We start from the raw sequence: 16276 nt of genomic DNA, 5'->3' as shown, positions 1-16276 counted from the left end.
GCCTCCGCGCGCCGCCCTGGGCCCCAGGCTCCAAACGCGCAGGCGCCGCGGCCATGCTGAGCGCCGCGTCTCGCGCTGTGCCACGCGCTGCTCTCCGCTGCGCGCGTCGCTCCCCGCCGCCCGAGGCCCGCGCGCTCGCCATGTCCCGGACATCGCCACCGCGGGCCGCCACGGTGCTGGGCACCATGGAGATGGGGCGCCGCATGGGCCCGCCTGCCAGCGCCGCGGCCGTGCGCACCTTCCTGGAGCGCGGCCACACGGAGCTGGACACGGCCTTCATGTACAGCGACGGCCAGTCCGAGACTATCCTGGGCGGCCTGGGGCTTGGGCTGGGCGGCGGCGACTGCAGAGGTAACAGTGTCCTCTGGTCCTCCCCCTGCACCGTGCACAGCTGAACCCAGCCGTGCACCAACCCACTAGGGCCCGGCCGCGGGCAGTACCGACGGCTTCGTCCCTTGCCCCACCCCTTTCCACTCAGCTCTGGGAACCCCAGGACAACTAGACGGTGTTTTGCCCTGACTCCTTTTCCCCCACTCTCCTTCCCCTGGGAATTGCAGCGCGAGAGTCTACCCCCAGCCTGGTCTGGCCCATCGCTTCCCACCTCGATTGATGCTCCGGCCTCCAAACCTGCTAGGTGTCCGTAACCCGTCCCCACCCAGGCTCTCTGCATGTCCTCTACCCCTTCGTTGCCATCATCACCCATGCATTCCCTGGGCACCCTTTTCCTGGCCATTGCTTATCCCCTAGACTTTGCCCTGTTCAGCTGGCAGTACCAACTGTGGCGATGCCAGCGTAGGCTGGCGGGGAGAGTAGGGTTGGTAGGGTGGAAGTGTAGACGAGTGAAGGGGTAGGGCCTTTCTATCCACTCTGTGCCGGGAATTGACATGGGGCCATAGGAGAGAAAGTGACTCCAGCCCTCCACAGGTATCTCAGAGTCTAGTGGGGAAGATTGAAGTAATGATTGCTGGAGAGCCCAGAAAGAGTACTTTCCGAGCTGTAGGCCGGGGAGAGGTACTAGGGAAGCCTCAGCAAATGCTGGAGCTCGGCCTTTAAAGGCTCAATAGTGGCTCACGCCTGTCATCCCAGCACTTTGGGAGGCTGAGGTAGGCAGTTCACAAGGTCAATCGAGACCATTCTGGCCAACATGGTGAAACCCCATCTCTACTAAAAATACAAAAATTAGCCGGATGTGGTGGTGTGCGCCTGTAGTTCCAGCTACTCAGGAGGCTGAGGCCGGAGAATCACTTGAATCCTGGAGGCAGAGGTTGCAGTGAGCGAGATCTTGCCACTGCACTTCAGCCTGGCTACAAAGCGAGACTCCGTCTCAAAAAGAAAAAAAAAAAAAATAGCAGTTTGGAGGAGAACAAGAGAAAGGAGTATTCGAGTCTGCGCAAAGACTTGGTTTGGAAAAGCAATGTGCGGGATGTGTGAAAGGAAGGCCAGTGGCCAGGTGTGGCTTGAGTGGAGGATGGAGGAGATTGTCCCTCATGAGCCTGGTGCCATTGATAGCCCTTGAGAGGGTGCCTGGCATGCAGTGAGGGCCCAGGAAATGTGGGCTGTTACCCTTTCCATGCTTCATCTACTCGACCATTCGGAGACTCTTGCTTCCCCCACCCCAAGAGAGGTTCTCTCTGGGTCCTCCTTAGAGTCATAGCGCTTGGTGGATAAGGGGAAAAGAGGGCGAGTGTGAATCTCAGGCCCACTCTCTTTCTAATTCACCTGACTGCATGTTATTTTTTATTATTATTGTTATTATTATTATTATTTGAGATCGAGTCTTGCCCTGTAACCCAGGGTGGAGTGCAATGGCACGATCTCGGCTCACTGCAACCCCTGCCTCCCAGATTCAATCAATTATCATGTCTCAGCGTCCTGAGTAACTGGGATTACAGGTGCACACCACCACGCCCAACTAATTTTTGTATTTTTAGTAAAGATGGGGTTTCACCATATTGACCAGGCTGGTCTCAAACTGCTGACCTCAAGTGATCCGCCCACCTCAGCTTCCCAAAATGCTGGGATAACAGGCGTGAGCCACCGCACCCAGCCAGGTTGCATATTATTAATAATGAAGATTTTGTTTCTGAGTTTGTTTTTCTTCTCCAACCCTTCCCCACTTCCATCTTTGAGGCCAGGAGCTCACTGGACCAAAGTCCTCACGCCAGACCTGAGGCAAAGTTCATGCCAGGAATGCCTGTGGGGCTCTGCGGAAATGGAGAAAATCTGGAGAAACTGTGGAGTTTGTTTCTCCCATGTCCCCGCTGATCTCATGACACCCCTGTGAGCTACTGAACTGACTTTGCCAAGTATGAAAAGTGCAAAACCCATCCACCTACCAGTCCAGACACCTGGGGTTCTTTTTTTTTTTTTTGAGACAGAGTCTCACTCTGTCGCCCAGGCTGGAGTTCAGTAGTGTGATCTCAGCCTCCTCAGTAGCTGAGACTACAGACACACACCACCAGGCCCAGTCAATTTTGTATTCTTAGTAGAAATGGGGTTTCACAATGTTGGCTAGGCTGGTCTCAAACTTCTAACCTGAGTTGATCCACCCATCTCAACCTCCCAAAGTGCCGAGATTACAGATGTGAGCCACCCCATCTGGCCCAGCTGCGGTTCTTTTTTAGTTTTTATTTTTTTTTAATTTATTTTTTTATTTTTTTATTTTTTTTATTTTTTTTCGAGGAGGAGTTTCACTCTTGTTACCCAGGCTGGAGTGCAATGGCACGATTTCGGCTCACCGCAACCTCCACCTCCTGGGTTCAGGCAATTCTCCTGCCTCAGCCTCCTGAGTAGCTGGGATTACAGGCACACACCACCATGCCCAGCTAATTTTTTGTATTTTTAGTAGAGACGGGGTTTCACCATGTTGACCAGGATGGTCTCGATCTCTTGACCTTGTGATCCACCCACCTCGGCCTCCCAAAGTGCTGGGATTACAGGCTTGAGCCACCGTGCCCGGCTAGTTTTTATTTTTGTAGAGACACAGTCTTGCTACATTGCCCGGGATCATCTCAAACTCCTGGGCTCAAGTGATCCTTCCTACTCAGCCTCCCAAAGTGCTGGGTTTACAGATGTGAGCCGCTGCACCTGGACCAACAGCTAGGGTTCTTTATAGGGGAAAGAACAGTGCAAAATTAACTCATTTCCAAGCTGCTTGGATGCATAACACTGTTGTCATAGCAATGTATCTCCACATGGTTGGATGTATGCTCATGCTCTATGAGTCAGAAAGGGGAGGGGAGGATTATAATTACATTCTGCTCAGTTTGCCTTCTAAGCTGTCAAATTGATCTCTCCTAGTGGGCCACATTCGTGTGGCTGAATCTCTTTCCTAAATTCTTCCAGGCCTGCCCCCTTGACTTCTTTCTCTGTACTGCAGCCAAGTGTGAATACAGGTGACCGGTTCACACGCTGAAAAAACCTGGAATGATCAAGCTCAGATTCAGTGGGATGGTATTTAAGAACCTTTGGGATCAGGTCTGTCTCTCTTCCTGTTTCCCACTGCTCCTTGCTCTGGAATTTATGCTTTTATAACTTAGACTTATAAAAGTCTAAGTTAAGTTTTGGAGCCTCACATACTGTTCTCTTGCCTGACTTTGCATAGGTTCCCATGCTCTGGGATGTACCTTCTGCTCTTCCTTGTTTGCTGGGACTCTGTTTGGGGGTGATCCCCTAGGGAAAGCCTTCCCTGGAGTCCCCATGTTGGCCTCATGCATCTCATCCGGGCTTCTTGGCATTGTGCGTGTTCCCATCCTGTGCTTATCATGGTGTACCTTCCTCTAGACTGGGCTCCAGGAGGGCAGAGAGCCATTGTGTTCAGGTCATCTCTGCCTACTTAGTTTCTAGTGCAAGGCCTGGCACAGCCAGCAGTTTTGGTGACTAATGATAGTTATTCTAATAGGTGAACATTGAGAACTCGCATATATGACATTATTTAATCCCCAGGACCCCCCAGTAAGGATAGTTTATTATCACCCCATTTTATGAATCATGGAATTGAGGCCAAGGGAATAGAAGTAATTTAGCCAGGGTTACATGGTTAGCAAATGGCTCTAATAGGTCACTTAATCATTCCATTCTCTCTCCAAGTGAAAATTGCCACCAAGGCCAACCCTTGGGATGGAAAATCACTAAAGCCTGAGAGTGTTCGGTCCCAGCTGGAGACGTCATTGAAGAGGCTGCAGTGCCCCCGAGTGGACCTCTTCTACCTACATGCACCTGACCACGGTACCCCAGTGGAAGAGACGCTGCGCGCCTGCCACCAGCTGCACCAGGAGGTGAGGGGGCCCTCCAAGCTCCGAAGGCGGGCTCCTGCTCCTTTCTTTATCCTGATCCTACTCATGAGAGCAGAGGCACGAGGGCAATTCCAGGGTGGAGCAGAGAGCAGCTCCATTACCCAGGGCGCCACCCTGCCTCCCTGTCCTGGTCTGTTGGGTTGTACTGGGTTCTGACTGCAGCGTCACCTGTGCAGGGCAAGTTCGTGGAGCTTGGCCTCTCCAACTATGCCTCCTGGGAAGTGGCTGAGATCTGTACCCTCTGCAAGAACAACGGCTGGATCCTGCCCACTGTGTACCAGGTGAGGGCCAGGGCTGCAGAGGCCACAATCTCCAGGACTCCTGCTCATCATGGGCTCTCTTTGCCCCTCTGACTGCCCCCCGTGCCCTCTGAGTAGCAGCCACTCCCCTGCTGAAACCTGCAGATGGCTCCCAGGTACCCTCAGGATGCCGTTCAAGCTCCTCAGCCTGGCCGCTGGGCATCTGCTTCCTTCCTGCCTGAGTGTGCACCTTGGTCCCTTTCTTCCACACCTCGTCCTGCACTCAGCCTGGAACACATTTCCCCTGCCCTCCTCCCTGAGAGAAGCACTCGGGCCTTACAGAGAGGTCTCTTCCTTCGGAAGCCTTTCTAGAAAGCCCCACAGGAGTCTTCACCCTCCAAACCTTATCTTCATAGGTTCATCGAGTACTTTTCAGCTCCTCCTCTGATCATCCAACCTAACTCTATTGAAATTAACTGCGTTCTTTTCAGTTTTTTTAAACTTGAGTATAACACCTCGTGGAGGCAGGAGTTTTAGGACACCTGCTTGTGGTTGTGACCAGCGTCCACCGTGGAGTTCCTACACCAGATACTCGTGGAACGATATCATTCCACTTCAGTTTTCTGTCCTTGGGCCTAACACCGTCTCTCCATCCCCTCCCAGCAGTAGTGATGTTAGAAAACTGCTGAATTTTCTGGGCTCGTGTTGCTTTCGGGTTTTAACAGGGGAAGGCTACAGTTCCTTTTCTTGACATGTCCACCCTCTCCCCGGGGTCCCTCTCCCTGCAGGGCATGTACAACGCCACCACCCGGCAGGTGGAACTGGAGCTCTTCCCCTGCCTCAGATACTTTGGACTGAGGTTCTATGCCTACAACCCTCTGGCTGGTACGTGGAGCATTCCTGGCCCTGTCTTAGCCTGTTCCTGACCCACTGATGCCCAGCCCAGGATTTAGGAAGCAGGGAGGGTTTGACAAGAGGCTGGGCTGCGTCCTTCACCCCTCCTGGGTCCCTGCCCCTCCCCTAGTCCAGAGTCCTGAGGGACCTGGCAGCTTCTGGGGCACTCTGGGCCCAGGCGCCGATTGCTGCCTTTCCACAGGGGGCCTGCTGACTGGCAAGTACAAATACGAGGACAAGGACGGGAAACAGCCCGTGGGCCGCTTCTTTGGGAATAGCTGGGCTGAGACCTACAGGAATCGGTGAGCCGGGGTGGGCTTGGTGAGGATGGCTGGTGTGGGGTCAGCTTCATGTGGAATGAAGTCCTGGGCTGCTCCTGGGCTAAGACCTTCCCTTGCTGTTTGCACCTCCTCCCCTGCAGTCCCTCAGGAATTCCCAAATCCTCGGTGGGTTTTCTTGTTGTCTTGGGACCTCCAGCAGGAAATGAGGATCCCTGGATGTTGGGGCCTTGAAATTGTAGCTCTTTCCTGAGCAATCACCTGCTAAGAAGGAAAGAGCGATCCCAGGATGGGCCAGGCATGGTGGCCCACACCTATAATCCCAGCACTTTGGAACACCAAAGTGGGAGGATTGCTTGAGCTCATGAGTTCTTTTTTTTTTGAGATGGAGTCTAGCTCTGTTGCCCAGGCTGGAGTATGGTGGCATGATCTCAACTCACTGCAATCTCTGCCTCCCAGGTTCAAGTGGTTTTTCTGCCTCAGCCTCCCAAGTAGCTGAGACTATAGGCAATCACCACCATACCTAATTTTTGTATTTTTAAATAGAAACAGGGTTTCACCATATTGGCCAGGCTGGTCTTGAACTCCTGACCTCGTGATCTGCCCGCCTCGGCCTCCGGCCTCCCAAAGTGTTGGGATTACTGGCGTGAGCCAGCATACCCGGCCGAGTTCATGCATTCAAGACCAGCCTGGGCAACATGATCTTTACCAAAAAAATACAAAAAAGTAGCCAGGCTTGATGGTGCACACGTGTAGCCCCAGCCAGCTACTCGGGAGGCTGAGGCAGGAAAATTACTGGGGCCTAAGAGGTTGCGGCTGCAGTGAGCCATGATCATGCCACTGCACTCCAGCGCAGGCAACAGAGGAAAACCATGTGTCAAAAAAAAAAAAAAAAAAAAAAAAAAGAGGGGAGCTTCTGTCCCCGTAGCCACAGCCAGAGCTTCCGCCGCCATGCTGGAGCGTCCACCTCTGAAACTAAACGGAGTGAAGTCACGTTCAGTTATCTCTAAGGTTGGAAAACGATGGAGCTGACACCCATTGTGGAGATGAATCACTTTTTATCAAGTTTTTAACGCTAAGTCTTGAGGAATACCATGGTGAACACAAAGGCAAGCATTATACTGTGGAGACACACAGTTTTGAGACATCTGTGACCAGGCATGTCACGTGTGAATATACCACCGGACTTCAAAGCAATACGTTGTAACTCTTTTGTCATTTTTGTTGTTGTTGTTGTTGTTGTTTTGTTTTTTTTTGAGACGGAGTTTCGCTCTTGTTACCCAGGCTGGAGTGCAATGGCGCGATCTCGGCTCACCGCAACCTCCGCCTCCTGGGCTCAGGCAATTCTCCTGTCTCAGCCTCTTGAGTAGCTGGGATTACAGGCACGCGCCACCATGCCCAGCTAGTTTTTTGTATTTTTAGTGGAGATGGGGTTTCACCATGTTGACCAGGATGGTCTCGATCTCTTGACCTCGTGATCCACCCGCCTCGGCCTCCCAAAGTGCTGGGATTACAGGCTTGAGCCACCGCGCCCGGCCTTCTCTTTTGTCATTTTACAACTGATTCATTTTATTTTCATCACCCTGGGGCGCACCCTGTTGTTGAGCTCTCTGGGTCAGACCTCTGGAGACTTCTCTGGTGGATCCTAGTCTCTAGGCTTGCTCTGACATTACTCGTGCTCAGGGAGAGAGTTGAGGTGGTTGGTGTCCCCTCAGTCTGTGCGTCCAGCTGCAGCTCCTTCTGGTGGAGTTCATCCTGGAGTTGGTCACTGTGGCCGGATGGTGTTGGCCTGCTCCCTTCCTCAGGTGTTCTGAAAAGCTGCGGGTTTTTTTAGCATTTTACTTCCTGGCTCTCCCTCAAGTTGCTTGTCTCTTCTTCACGACTTCGGGACTCTTCCTTGGGCTTCCGGACGTCGGTTGAGAGGAGGACTTCTTCTTCCCTTGTCCCCTTGGTGTGGGCTGGTGGTTGCTCTTCGACAGCTGGACTGGAGGCTCTCGGTTTCCTGTTCATCTTCAGCAAGTCAATGTCTCTCGAGGGTCTCACGTTGCAGCATCTTACCAGTGGCCACTGGGCCTGCAGTTCCAGTTCCAGTGACCACAGAGTCCACCTCAGCTCAGCAGTCTCATTCTGGTTGGCACTTGTCAGCAGAAGCCGATGCCTGCCCATCAGTTCTTTACTTGAGGTGTTAGAGTGGAACAAAAATATGAATATTTGTTTAAAAAAAAAAAAAAGAGAGATCCCTGGAGGGAGACCTGACCCGTCTGAGTGGCCTTCGTGTCCCTAGGGAAAATAAGAGCAGGCTGTGAGTCCTCGGGAGTAAAGATTCATCGTGGTCTCTGGTGAGGGGGCTGGCATCCTGGGTAGTTCTGATGCCCAGTGAAGTGGGAGACCTATGACTCTGGAGGACACCCGCTCCCCAGGACCACAGGGTGTGGGTGGGGCAGTGGCCCTGGTTGGCTCTTTGGTTGTGGCTCCCAGTGTGACCCCCATGGTACTGAGCCCTGTGCCACTGTCCCCCCTTCCCAGCTTCTGGAAGGAGCACCACTTCGAGGCCATTGCCCTGGTGGAGAAGGCCCTGCAGGCCGCGTATGGTGCCCGCGCCCCCAGCATGACCTCGGCTGCCCTCCGGTGGATGTACCACCACTCACAACTGCAGGTAGGCAGCAACCTGGGTGCTCGGCTTCTGCCCTTCCAGGGGGACCACCATCACCTTTAGGTGAAGGCCAAAGCATTTATTTCTCAGTTCCTCTGAAATTTCTCAAAACACTCTTCCCCCTCTGAGTGCCAGGATTTGTAATGAAAGCTTCGTTTCAGGGATTATCTTATTCCTTAGGCTTTGTGGAGTATGATTATCCCAGTGTTACTGATGAGGAAACTGAGGTTCACCCAGCTATTAAAGGGGCAGACGTTTTAACACGGATTTAACTGTAAAGCCCACTCGTCTCACCTTTTGGTCTCTTCGTGCCTCCTGTCTTCCTGGTTAAAGCTTATTTCCTAGCTGGTGGCGGTGGCTCACGCCTGTATTCCAGCACTTTGGGAAGCTGAGATGGGAAGATTGGTTGAGCTCAGGCCTTTGAGTCTAGCCTGGGCAGCAAAGTGGGACCCTGTCTCTACAACAGATCAAAACAATTCACCAGGTGTGGCTCGCTCTTGTGTTCCCAACTACTCGGGAGGGTGGGAAGATCACTTGAGCCCAGGAAGTCAAGGCTGCAGTGAGCTGAGATCACACCACTGCACTTTAGCCTGGGGACAGAGCAAGACCCTGTCTAAAAAAACAAGAAAACAACACAAAACTAACAGCAGCAAACTTATCTGCAGCTTCAGCCTTACATGGTGCATAGCATCTGGCGTATATCCAGTAGATGTTCAGTACGTGCGAGCTGTGTTTTACTTAAGTTTTCTCTCATACCAATGCTGAAAACAGAGGAAAAGATGGACTGTCAAAACATACTTAACTTAGCCTGCTTTTTTATTTTTTTGAGACAGGGTCTCACTCTGTCACCCAGGCTGTAGAACAATGGCGCACTCATAGCTCACTCCAGCTGCAACGTCCTGGGCTCAAGTGATCCTTCTGCCTCAGCCTCCCTAGTAGCTGGGACAAGGCATACACCACCACCCCCAGCTAATTTGTAGTCCCCCAGCTAATTTGTAGTTTTTTGTAGAAACAGCGTCTCACTATGTTGCCCAGGCTGGTCTTGAACACTTTGGCTCAAGTGTTCTTCCCACCTCGACCTTCCAAAGTGCTGGGATTACAGGCGCGAGCCACTGTGCCCAGTCAACTTAGCCATTTTTACACAGCTGCTGTGGGCAGAACTGGTTCATGAATGTAGGTCTGCCTGGAAGCGCCCCGTGGCAGCAGGGGAGAGGATACAGGTTTCAAGTCACATGGGTACAGCTATCCAAGCCACCTTAAGTTCTTTCTGGACATATGGGATATAAATATAAACAGAGACCCCCAAATCTCAGCAGGGAGGTGGCCGGGAGGGGTGTGAGTGGAGTCGCCGTGCAGCAGAAGAGGGTTGAAGTCTGGCTGTCTCCCTTGCAGGGTGCCCACGGGGACGCAGTCATCCTGGGCATGTCCAGCCTGGAGCAGCTGGAGCAGAACTTGGCAGCGGCGGAGGAAGGGCCCCTGGAGCCGGCTGTCGTGGACGCCTTTCATCAAGCCTGGCATTTGGTTGCCCACGAATGTCCCAGCTACTTCCGCTAGGCCCATTGTGGCTCAGGCCGCCCCAGGCTTTTCCGTCACCTCTTCTGTTTTCTCGTGCTGACCAGACTTGGCCTTAAACTGATTTAGCAGAGTCTTTCTGGATTGTCTGGATCCGTGCATTATTTTTCTAACTTCCTGTCTTGCTCCCTGTTCCCTTTACGCTGTGAAAGGCAGGGGTGAGTCCCACTTGGGCATTTCCTGTTGAATAAAGCAGGCACTTGACCTGGCTGTAGCCCATCCTGCCTGGGGATGAGAAAGGGCAGACCGTGGGCAGGAGTCTTCAGAGGGCAGAGGTAGTCGGAGGGTCTCAGGAGCACACTGCCCTCCCCGGGTCTCCTCGGTCCCCAGCCTGAATGCCTGCCTGACCTCTCAGCATTGAGGTGCGTCTCACCACTCTACACGTGATAGGAAAGAGGGTCGTACACCTGGAGTACATGTTCTCTAATTCAGAATTGCCTCAGTGAATTCTTAGGAATGAAAGAACTGTGACAAAAAACTACCACTAGAGTCACTACCAAGAAAGAAGAAGAACACTTCCTAGGATCTGTGAAACATCTCGAATGCTGTGGCTTAGCTTACTGTGTCGTAACTAAAGCCTCTTGTCTTTTCACCCATAAGGTTCACAGCCTTGGCGCTGGGCCTCCTGTTCAGCCTGGGGACATAAGCAGCCAGGGTCATTGCCCTTGGAAACCCCTACTCCACACAGGAGGCACCAGGGCTGAGAGGAGGAGTCCTCGGTTCAGTGGCCGCTGAACCTGCTGCACTCCCAGTGCGGCAAAATCCCTCCAGCCCTGGGCAGGGTGGCAGGCAGCACTCGGAGCAGCGAGGCCCAACCTGGAAATGTACTGTTTCATTTATAGTTATTATTTGTTCTTGAGACAGGTTCTCACTCTGTCGCCTAGAATGAATGCAGTGGCATGATGGTTGCTCACAGCAACTTTGGCCTCCGGGGCTCAAGGGATCCTCCCACCTCAGCCTCCCGAGAAGTTGTTATTTTTTTGTGGAGCGGAGGTCTCACTATGTTGTCACCTTCCTTTCTCTTTACCCATAACAAAACAGATGCTCACCCATGTGGAGCGGGGTATCAGTTATCTTTGCACAACAAACCACACTAATGAGTTGCTTGAAAAGACAACATCCAAGGCTGGCTCAGTGGCTCATGGCAATAATCCCAGCACTTTGGGAGCCTAAGGCAGGTGGATTGCTTGAGCTCAGGAGTTTGAGACCAGCCTAGGTAACATAGTGAAACCCTGTCTCTACCAAAAATACAAAAAATATGCATGAGGTGGCACATACCTGTAGTCCCAGCTACTCAGGAGCTGAGATGGAAGGATCGCTTGAGCCCTGGAAACAGAAGTTGCAGTGAGCCAAGATCATGCCACTACACTCTAGCCTGGGTGACACAGTGAGACCCCATCTCAAAAAAAAAAAAAAAATCGTTCAAATTGATAAAAAGATTTTGATGTAATTTATATTACTCACAGCTGCTAGTGAAAAAAAGGAAAAATCCCAGTTAATCTTTTAAAAAACTGCCAGAATGTTCTAAAATGGTTGCACCATTTGAGAATCCCAATGGCAGGACTATAAAAAGGCTCCCATTTTTCCAAACCCTCCACACTTGTTATTTTCTGTATTTTATTGACTGATCATCCTAGTGACTGATCATCCTAGTGCTTAGTGGATTTGAAGGGGTTTTGATTTGCTTCTCCCCAACAACTGTTGATTTTTCTTAATGCTGAAATGGACAAATTAATCCTGAAGCTCATATTCAGGGGACCCGTGGGAACTAAAACAGTCTTGAAAAAAAATCACATGGTTGGAGGACTCATGCTTTCTGATTTCAAAACTTACTACAAAGCTACAGTAATAAAGACAGTGGCTCCGGCATAAGACTACATAGAGCAACTGAACAGAACTGAGAGTCCAGAAATCAACTTAGTGATTTTAGAGTTGATTGCCAGGACAGTTCAACAGGGAAAAGAATCATCTTCACCAACATCTGGATGTCCTCATGCAAAAGAATGAAGTTGGACCCCTTCCCCATACCATACACACAAAAAATTACCTCAAATAATCAGCCATCTAAGTAATAAGGTAAAACTCTTGGAAGAAAATATTGGAGTAAGTGTGACTTTGGATTAGGCAGTGGTTTCTTAGATAGTGACACCAAATGCACAAATGGCAAAAGAAAAAGTCAACACCATCAAAGTTTAGAATGTTCATGCTTCGGAGAACAATATCAAGAAAGTGAGAAAAGCCACAGAATAGGATAGTGTTTTGCAAATTACCTATCTGTTAAGGAATTTGTAGCTAGAATAGATACAGGACTCTTATAACTTAATAAAAATGAAAACCTACCCAGGTGCGGTGGCTCATGCCTGTAATCCTAGCATTTTGAGAGGCCAGATGGGCAGATCACTTGAGCCCAGGAGTTCAAGATCAGCCTGGGCAACATGACGAAACCCTGTCTCTACAAAAAATATGAAAACAATTAGTCGGGTAAGGTGACAGGCACCTGTGGTCCCAGCCAACCGAGAGGTGGAGGTGGGAGGGTCTCCTGGGCCCAGGAGGTAGAGGCTGCAGTGAGCCAAGATCACACCACTGCACTCCAGCCCGGGCAACAGAGCCAGAGCCTGCCTCAAGGGAAAAAAGGAAACATCCCAGTTAAACAATGGGCAAATGACTGGAATAGACCTTTTTTCACAGAGGTTATACAGGTGGTCAGTAACCACGTGGAAAGCTGCTCAAAATCAATAGTTATCGGGGAGAAGCAAATCAAAACCCCTTCAAATCCACTAAGCACTAGGATGATCAGTCAATAAAATACAGAAAATAACAAGTGCGGAGGGTTTGGAAAAAATGGGAGCCTTTTTATAGCCCTGCCATTGGGATTCTCAAATGGTGCAACCATTTTAGAACATTCTGGCAGTTTTTTAAAAGATTAAGCATTTATATGACTCAGAAATTTCACTCTGTAGGTATATACTTAGAATAAATGAAACATATGTCCTTATTAAAAATTACATGTTATAGCAGCATTATTCATAATAGCCAGAAAGTGAAAACTGCCCAAATGTCAATAGATGAACGGATGAACAATGTATCTGTATGTACAATGGGATATTTTTCAAAAATAAAAAGGAATTAACTATGAAACATCTACAGTGTGGATGAACCTTAAAAACATGGTAAGTGAAAGAAGCCAGTCATAAAAGGCCTCATATTGCATGATTCCATTTATATGAACTATCTGGAATAAGCAAATCTGTTCGACACAGAAAGTAGATGAGTGGTTGCCTAGGACTGAGAGGGATTTTGGGAGGAAATGGAGATTCACTGCAACTGAGTAGAGTTTCTTTTGGGGTGGCGATGAAGACACTCTGAAATTGACCGTGATGGTTGTACCATTCTGACTACACTAAACACCATTAAATTATACACTTTAAGTGGGTCAGTTGTATATAGTGTCTCAATTATGTGTAAAAATTTTTAAAAAGCTCAGAAATCTGTTAGGGCAGGGCTCAGGGGGGAAGATCCGTTTTTCTGGGAGCCCCCCCGGCTCACACAAGTCTAAGAAATCAAAAGGAAATCAGCAGTGCAGGACTAGAGTCACAGGGGTAAGTGTGACTAACCCCAATCGCTTAATTCCTCTGGTTCCATGTCTGGGGGTCACACCTGCAACCATGGGCGGCATGTTTAACAAGATGCTGGAACCCAGGAACCAAGGAGGGAAAACAGCAGTGGTGGCGCCCTCACTGTCTCCCTCTCCACCCTGGGTCACACCGAAAAGAAGGAGACAAAAGGGACGCCTATTTCTCGCTTCTCTTTTTAGATGATCATTTTCAGCCTGTAGTCCTCTGAGTGCATTCTGAAGCACTGGGACTCTTTTGACCCTGAGACATTGAAGAAAAAGAAGCTAATTTTTTTTTTTCTTTGCATAAGTGCATGGCCTTCTTACTGGACCTTTGCAAGCACTGCACGATCTACTCAGCTATTTTAGCAGTTATATAAGGTAGGCCCAAAGGGAATGATTCCCCAAAACTAGAGAAACAAATCCCCAGGAAACCCTCAAATGCCACGTTCAGGAAGGGCCCTGGCCCTTCCTCCTTCACTTTCACATTGTCAGCTTCTCCAATTCTACCACCCAAACACCCAGAATTTTCTGTGGTATTTTTCCTTCGTTCATGATTTAAAATGACTTCTCTTCCTCTGTGGTGCTCCAGGCCCCGGGCGGCTGGCCTCACCACCCAGTGGGCAAGGAGGCTTGAGCTGAGCCTGGTGCTGCCACAGCCCCTCTCTTGCTCTTTGTGCCTCCGAGAGCCCTGGGGTCTGCATGGGCCTGCAGGTGGTGGCAAGGACACTACAGCCTTCGCCCTCTTCTCGGAAGCCACTGCAGCCCCTCTGGAAGACGTGTAAGGAATTTGCATAAGGCAGCTATACAAAATAGAGCTGGAGGAGCTTTATTTGTGCACAGAGATACTCCCAAGAATAACCCTGATATTCCATTTGATTTCATACCAGAAAACTGTAAGAGGATAGAGGCAATTGTAAAAAACTACCCAAAAGGCCATAAAGCAGCACTGTTCTTCCAGTCCTGGATTTGTCTGGCCCATAGGTAGAATGGTCAGTTGCCCGTCTCTGCTATGAACAAGGCTGTAGACGTTTTTTAGTTTTTTTTGTTTGTTTGTTTGTTTGTTTGTTTGAGACGGAGTTTCGCTCTTGTTACCCAGGCTGGAGTGCAATGGTGCGATCTCGGCTCACTGCAACCTCTGCCTCCTGGGTTCAGGCAATTCTCCTGCCTCAGCCTCCTGAGTAGCTGGGATTATAGGCACGTGCCACCATGCCCAGCTAATTTTTTGTATTTTTAGTAGAGACGGGGTTTCACCATGTTGACCAGGATGGTCTCGATCTCTTGACCTCGTGATCCACCCGCCTCGGCCTCCCAAAATGCTGGGATTACAGGCTTGAGCCACCGTGCCCGGCTGACTGTAGATGTTTTACAAGCACCTCCAATGAGAGTATGTGAAGCAGCAACTTCTACAGTATATAATGGAAAGCCAGTTGGAAAGTATCACATTCAGGTCTGCACGACTACACCCTGCATGCTTGAATCTCTGACAGCATACTGGAGGCCATTCAGAAAAAGCTTGGAGTGAAGGTTGAGGAGACAATACCTGCCTAACTTTTCAGTCTTATAGAAGTGGAATGTTTAGGGGCCTGTGTGAATGTACCAGTGATTCAAATAAATGACAACTACTATGAGGATTTGACAACTAAGGATATTGAAGAAATTATTGATGAGTTCGAGGCTGGCAAAATCCCAAAACCTGGGCCAAGGAGTGAATGATTCTCTTGTGAGCCAGCTGGAGGTCTTACCTTTTTGACTGAACCACCCAAGGGACCTGGCTTTGGTGTACAAGCAGGCCTTTAATTTATATCAAGCTGTAAATATGTCACTAGAGAAATAAAATATGAACTTCCAATCTAAAAAAAAAAAATGGCTTGTATCTCTTTTTCTGTAATGTTCCTCAAACTGGAAGAAGTTAATTTCCCCAAACATTAAATTGCCTGGCTTAGAGTTGAGTTCGGGGAAGGGAACCCAGAAGCCTGACATGCTGTCAAAAGGGTTATAGTTTGTATTTTTATTTAGTTTTTATTTATTTATTTTTATGAGACAGAGTCTCACTCGATTGCCCAGGCTGGAGTGCAGTGGTGCAATCTTGACTCAGTGCAACCTCCACTCCCCTCGTTCAAGCTACTCCTGCCTCAGCCTCCTGAGTAGCTGGGACTACAGATGTGTGCCACCACGCCCAGCTTGCTCTGTCAGCACTGAACATTAGTGATTGAGTTGTTGCCACTACTAGCACTTTTTGACTTTGGGTTTTGTTAATGTCTTCTTTTCTTTTTTTTTTTTTTTTTGAGACAGAGTTTCACTCTTGTTACCCAGGCTGGAGTGCAATGGCGCGATCTCAGCTCACCACAACCTCCGCCTCCTGGGTTCAGGCAATTCTCCTGCCTCAGCCTCATGAGTAGCTGGGATTACAGGCACGCACCACCATGCCCAGCTAATTTTTTGTATTTTTAGTAGAGGCGGGGTTTCACCATGTTGACCAGGATGGTCTCGATCTCTTGACCTCGTGATCCACCCGCCTCGGCCTCCCAAAGTGCTGGGATTACAGGCGTGAGCCACCGCGCCCGGCCCTAATGTCTTCTTTTCAATTTCCATTCAGACAAATGCTGAGACTCCATATGCTTTCACCTGGACAAGTGTACTCCTTTCACTGAGTTATTTTAAATCCCCCTGGAATTTTTGGTTAATAGGTCAGAGAAATGCTAGTATAATAATGCTTGCCAATATTCCAA

General features: G+C 49.8%; 1 protein-coding gene and 1 pseudogene across 1 annotated transcript; both read left to right on the top strand.

The window, feature by feature from the left end:
* The first annotated feature begins 9 nt into the window (after window positions 1-9).
* Window positions 10-10141, top strand: AKR7A2 (aldo-keto reductase family 7 member A2). Its single transcript, XM_003935018.4, has 7 exons — window positions 10-351; window positions 4090-4277; window positions 4472-4576; window positions 5323-5419; window positions 5631-5730; window positions 8233-8362; window positions 9752-10141. The coding sequence occupies exons 1-7, from the start codon at window positions 54-56 to the stop codon at window positions 9911-9913; spliced, it is 1080 nt and encodes a 359-aa protein (XP_003935067.3). The 5' UTR covers window positions 10-53; the 3' UTR covers window positions 9914-10141.
* Window positions 10142-14107: 3966 nt separating this feature from the next.
* Window positions 14108-15344, top strand: LOC101040053 (NADH dehydrogenase [ubiquinone] flavoprotein 2, mitochondrial-like; annotated as a pseudogene).
* The last annotated feature ends 932 nt before the right edge of the window (window positions 15345-16276 follow it).

Source organism: Saimiri boliviensis, chromosome 11, assembly GCF_048565385.1.
Source record: "Saimiri boliviensis isolate mSaiBol1 chromosome 11, mSaiBol1.pri, whole genome shotgun sequence".
NCBI lineage: Eukaryota > Metazoa > Chordata > Mammalia > Primates > Cebidae > Saimiri > Saimiri boliviensis.
The sequence above is the reverse complement of the archived record's forward strand: the minus strand, read 5'-3'. Positions and strand labels throughout refer to the sequence as shown.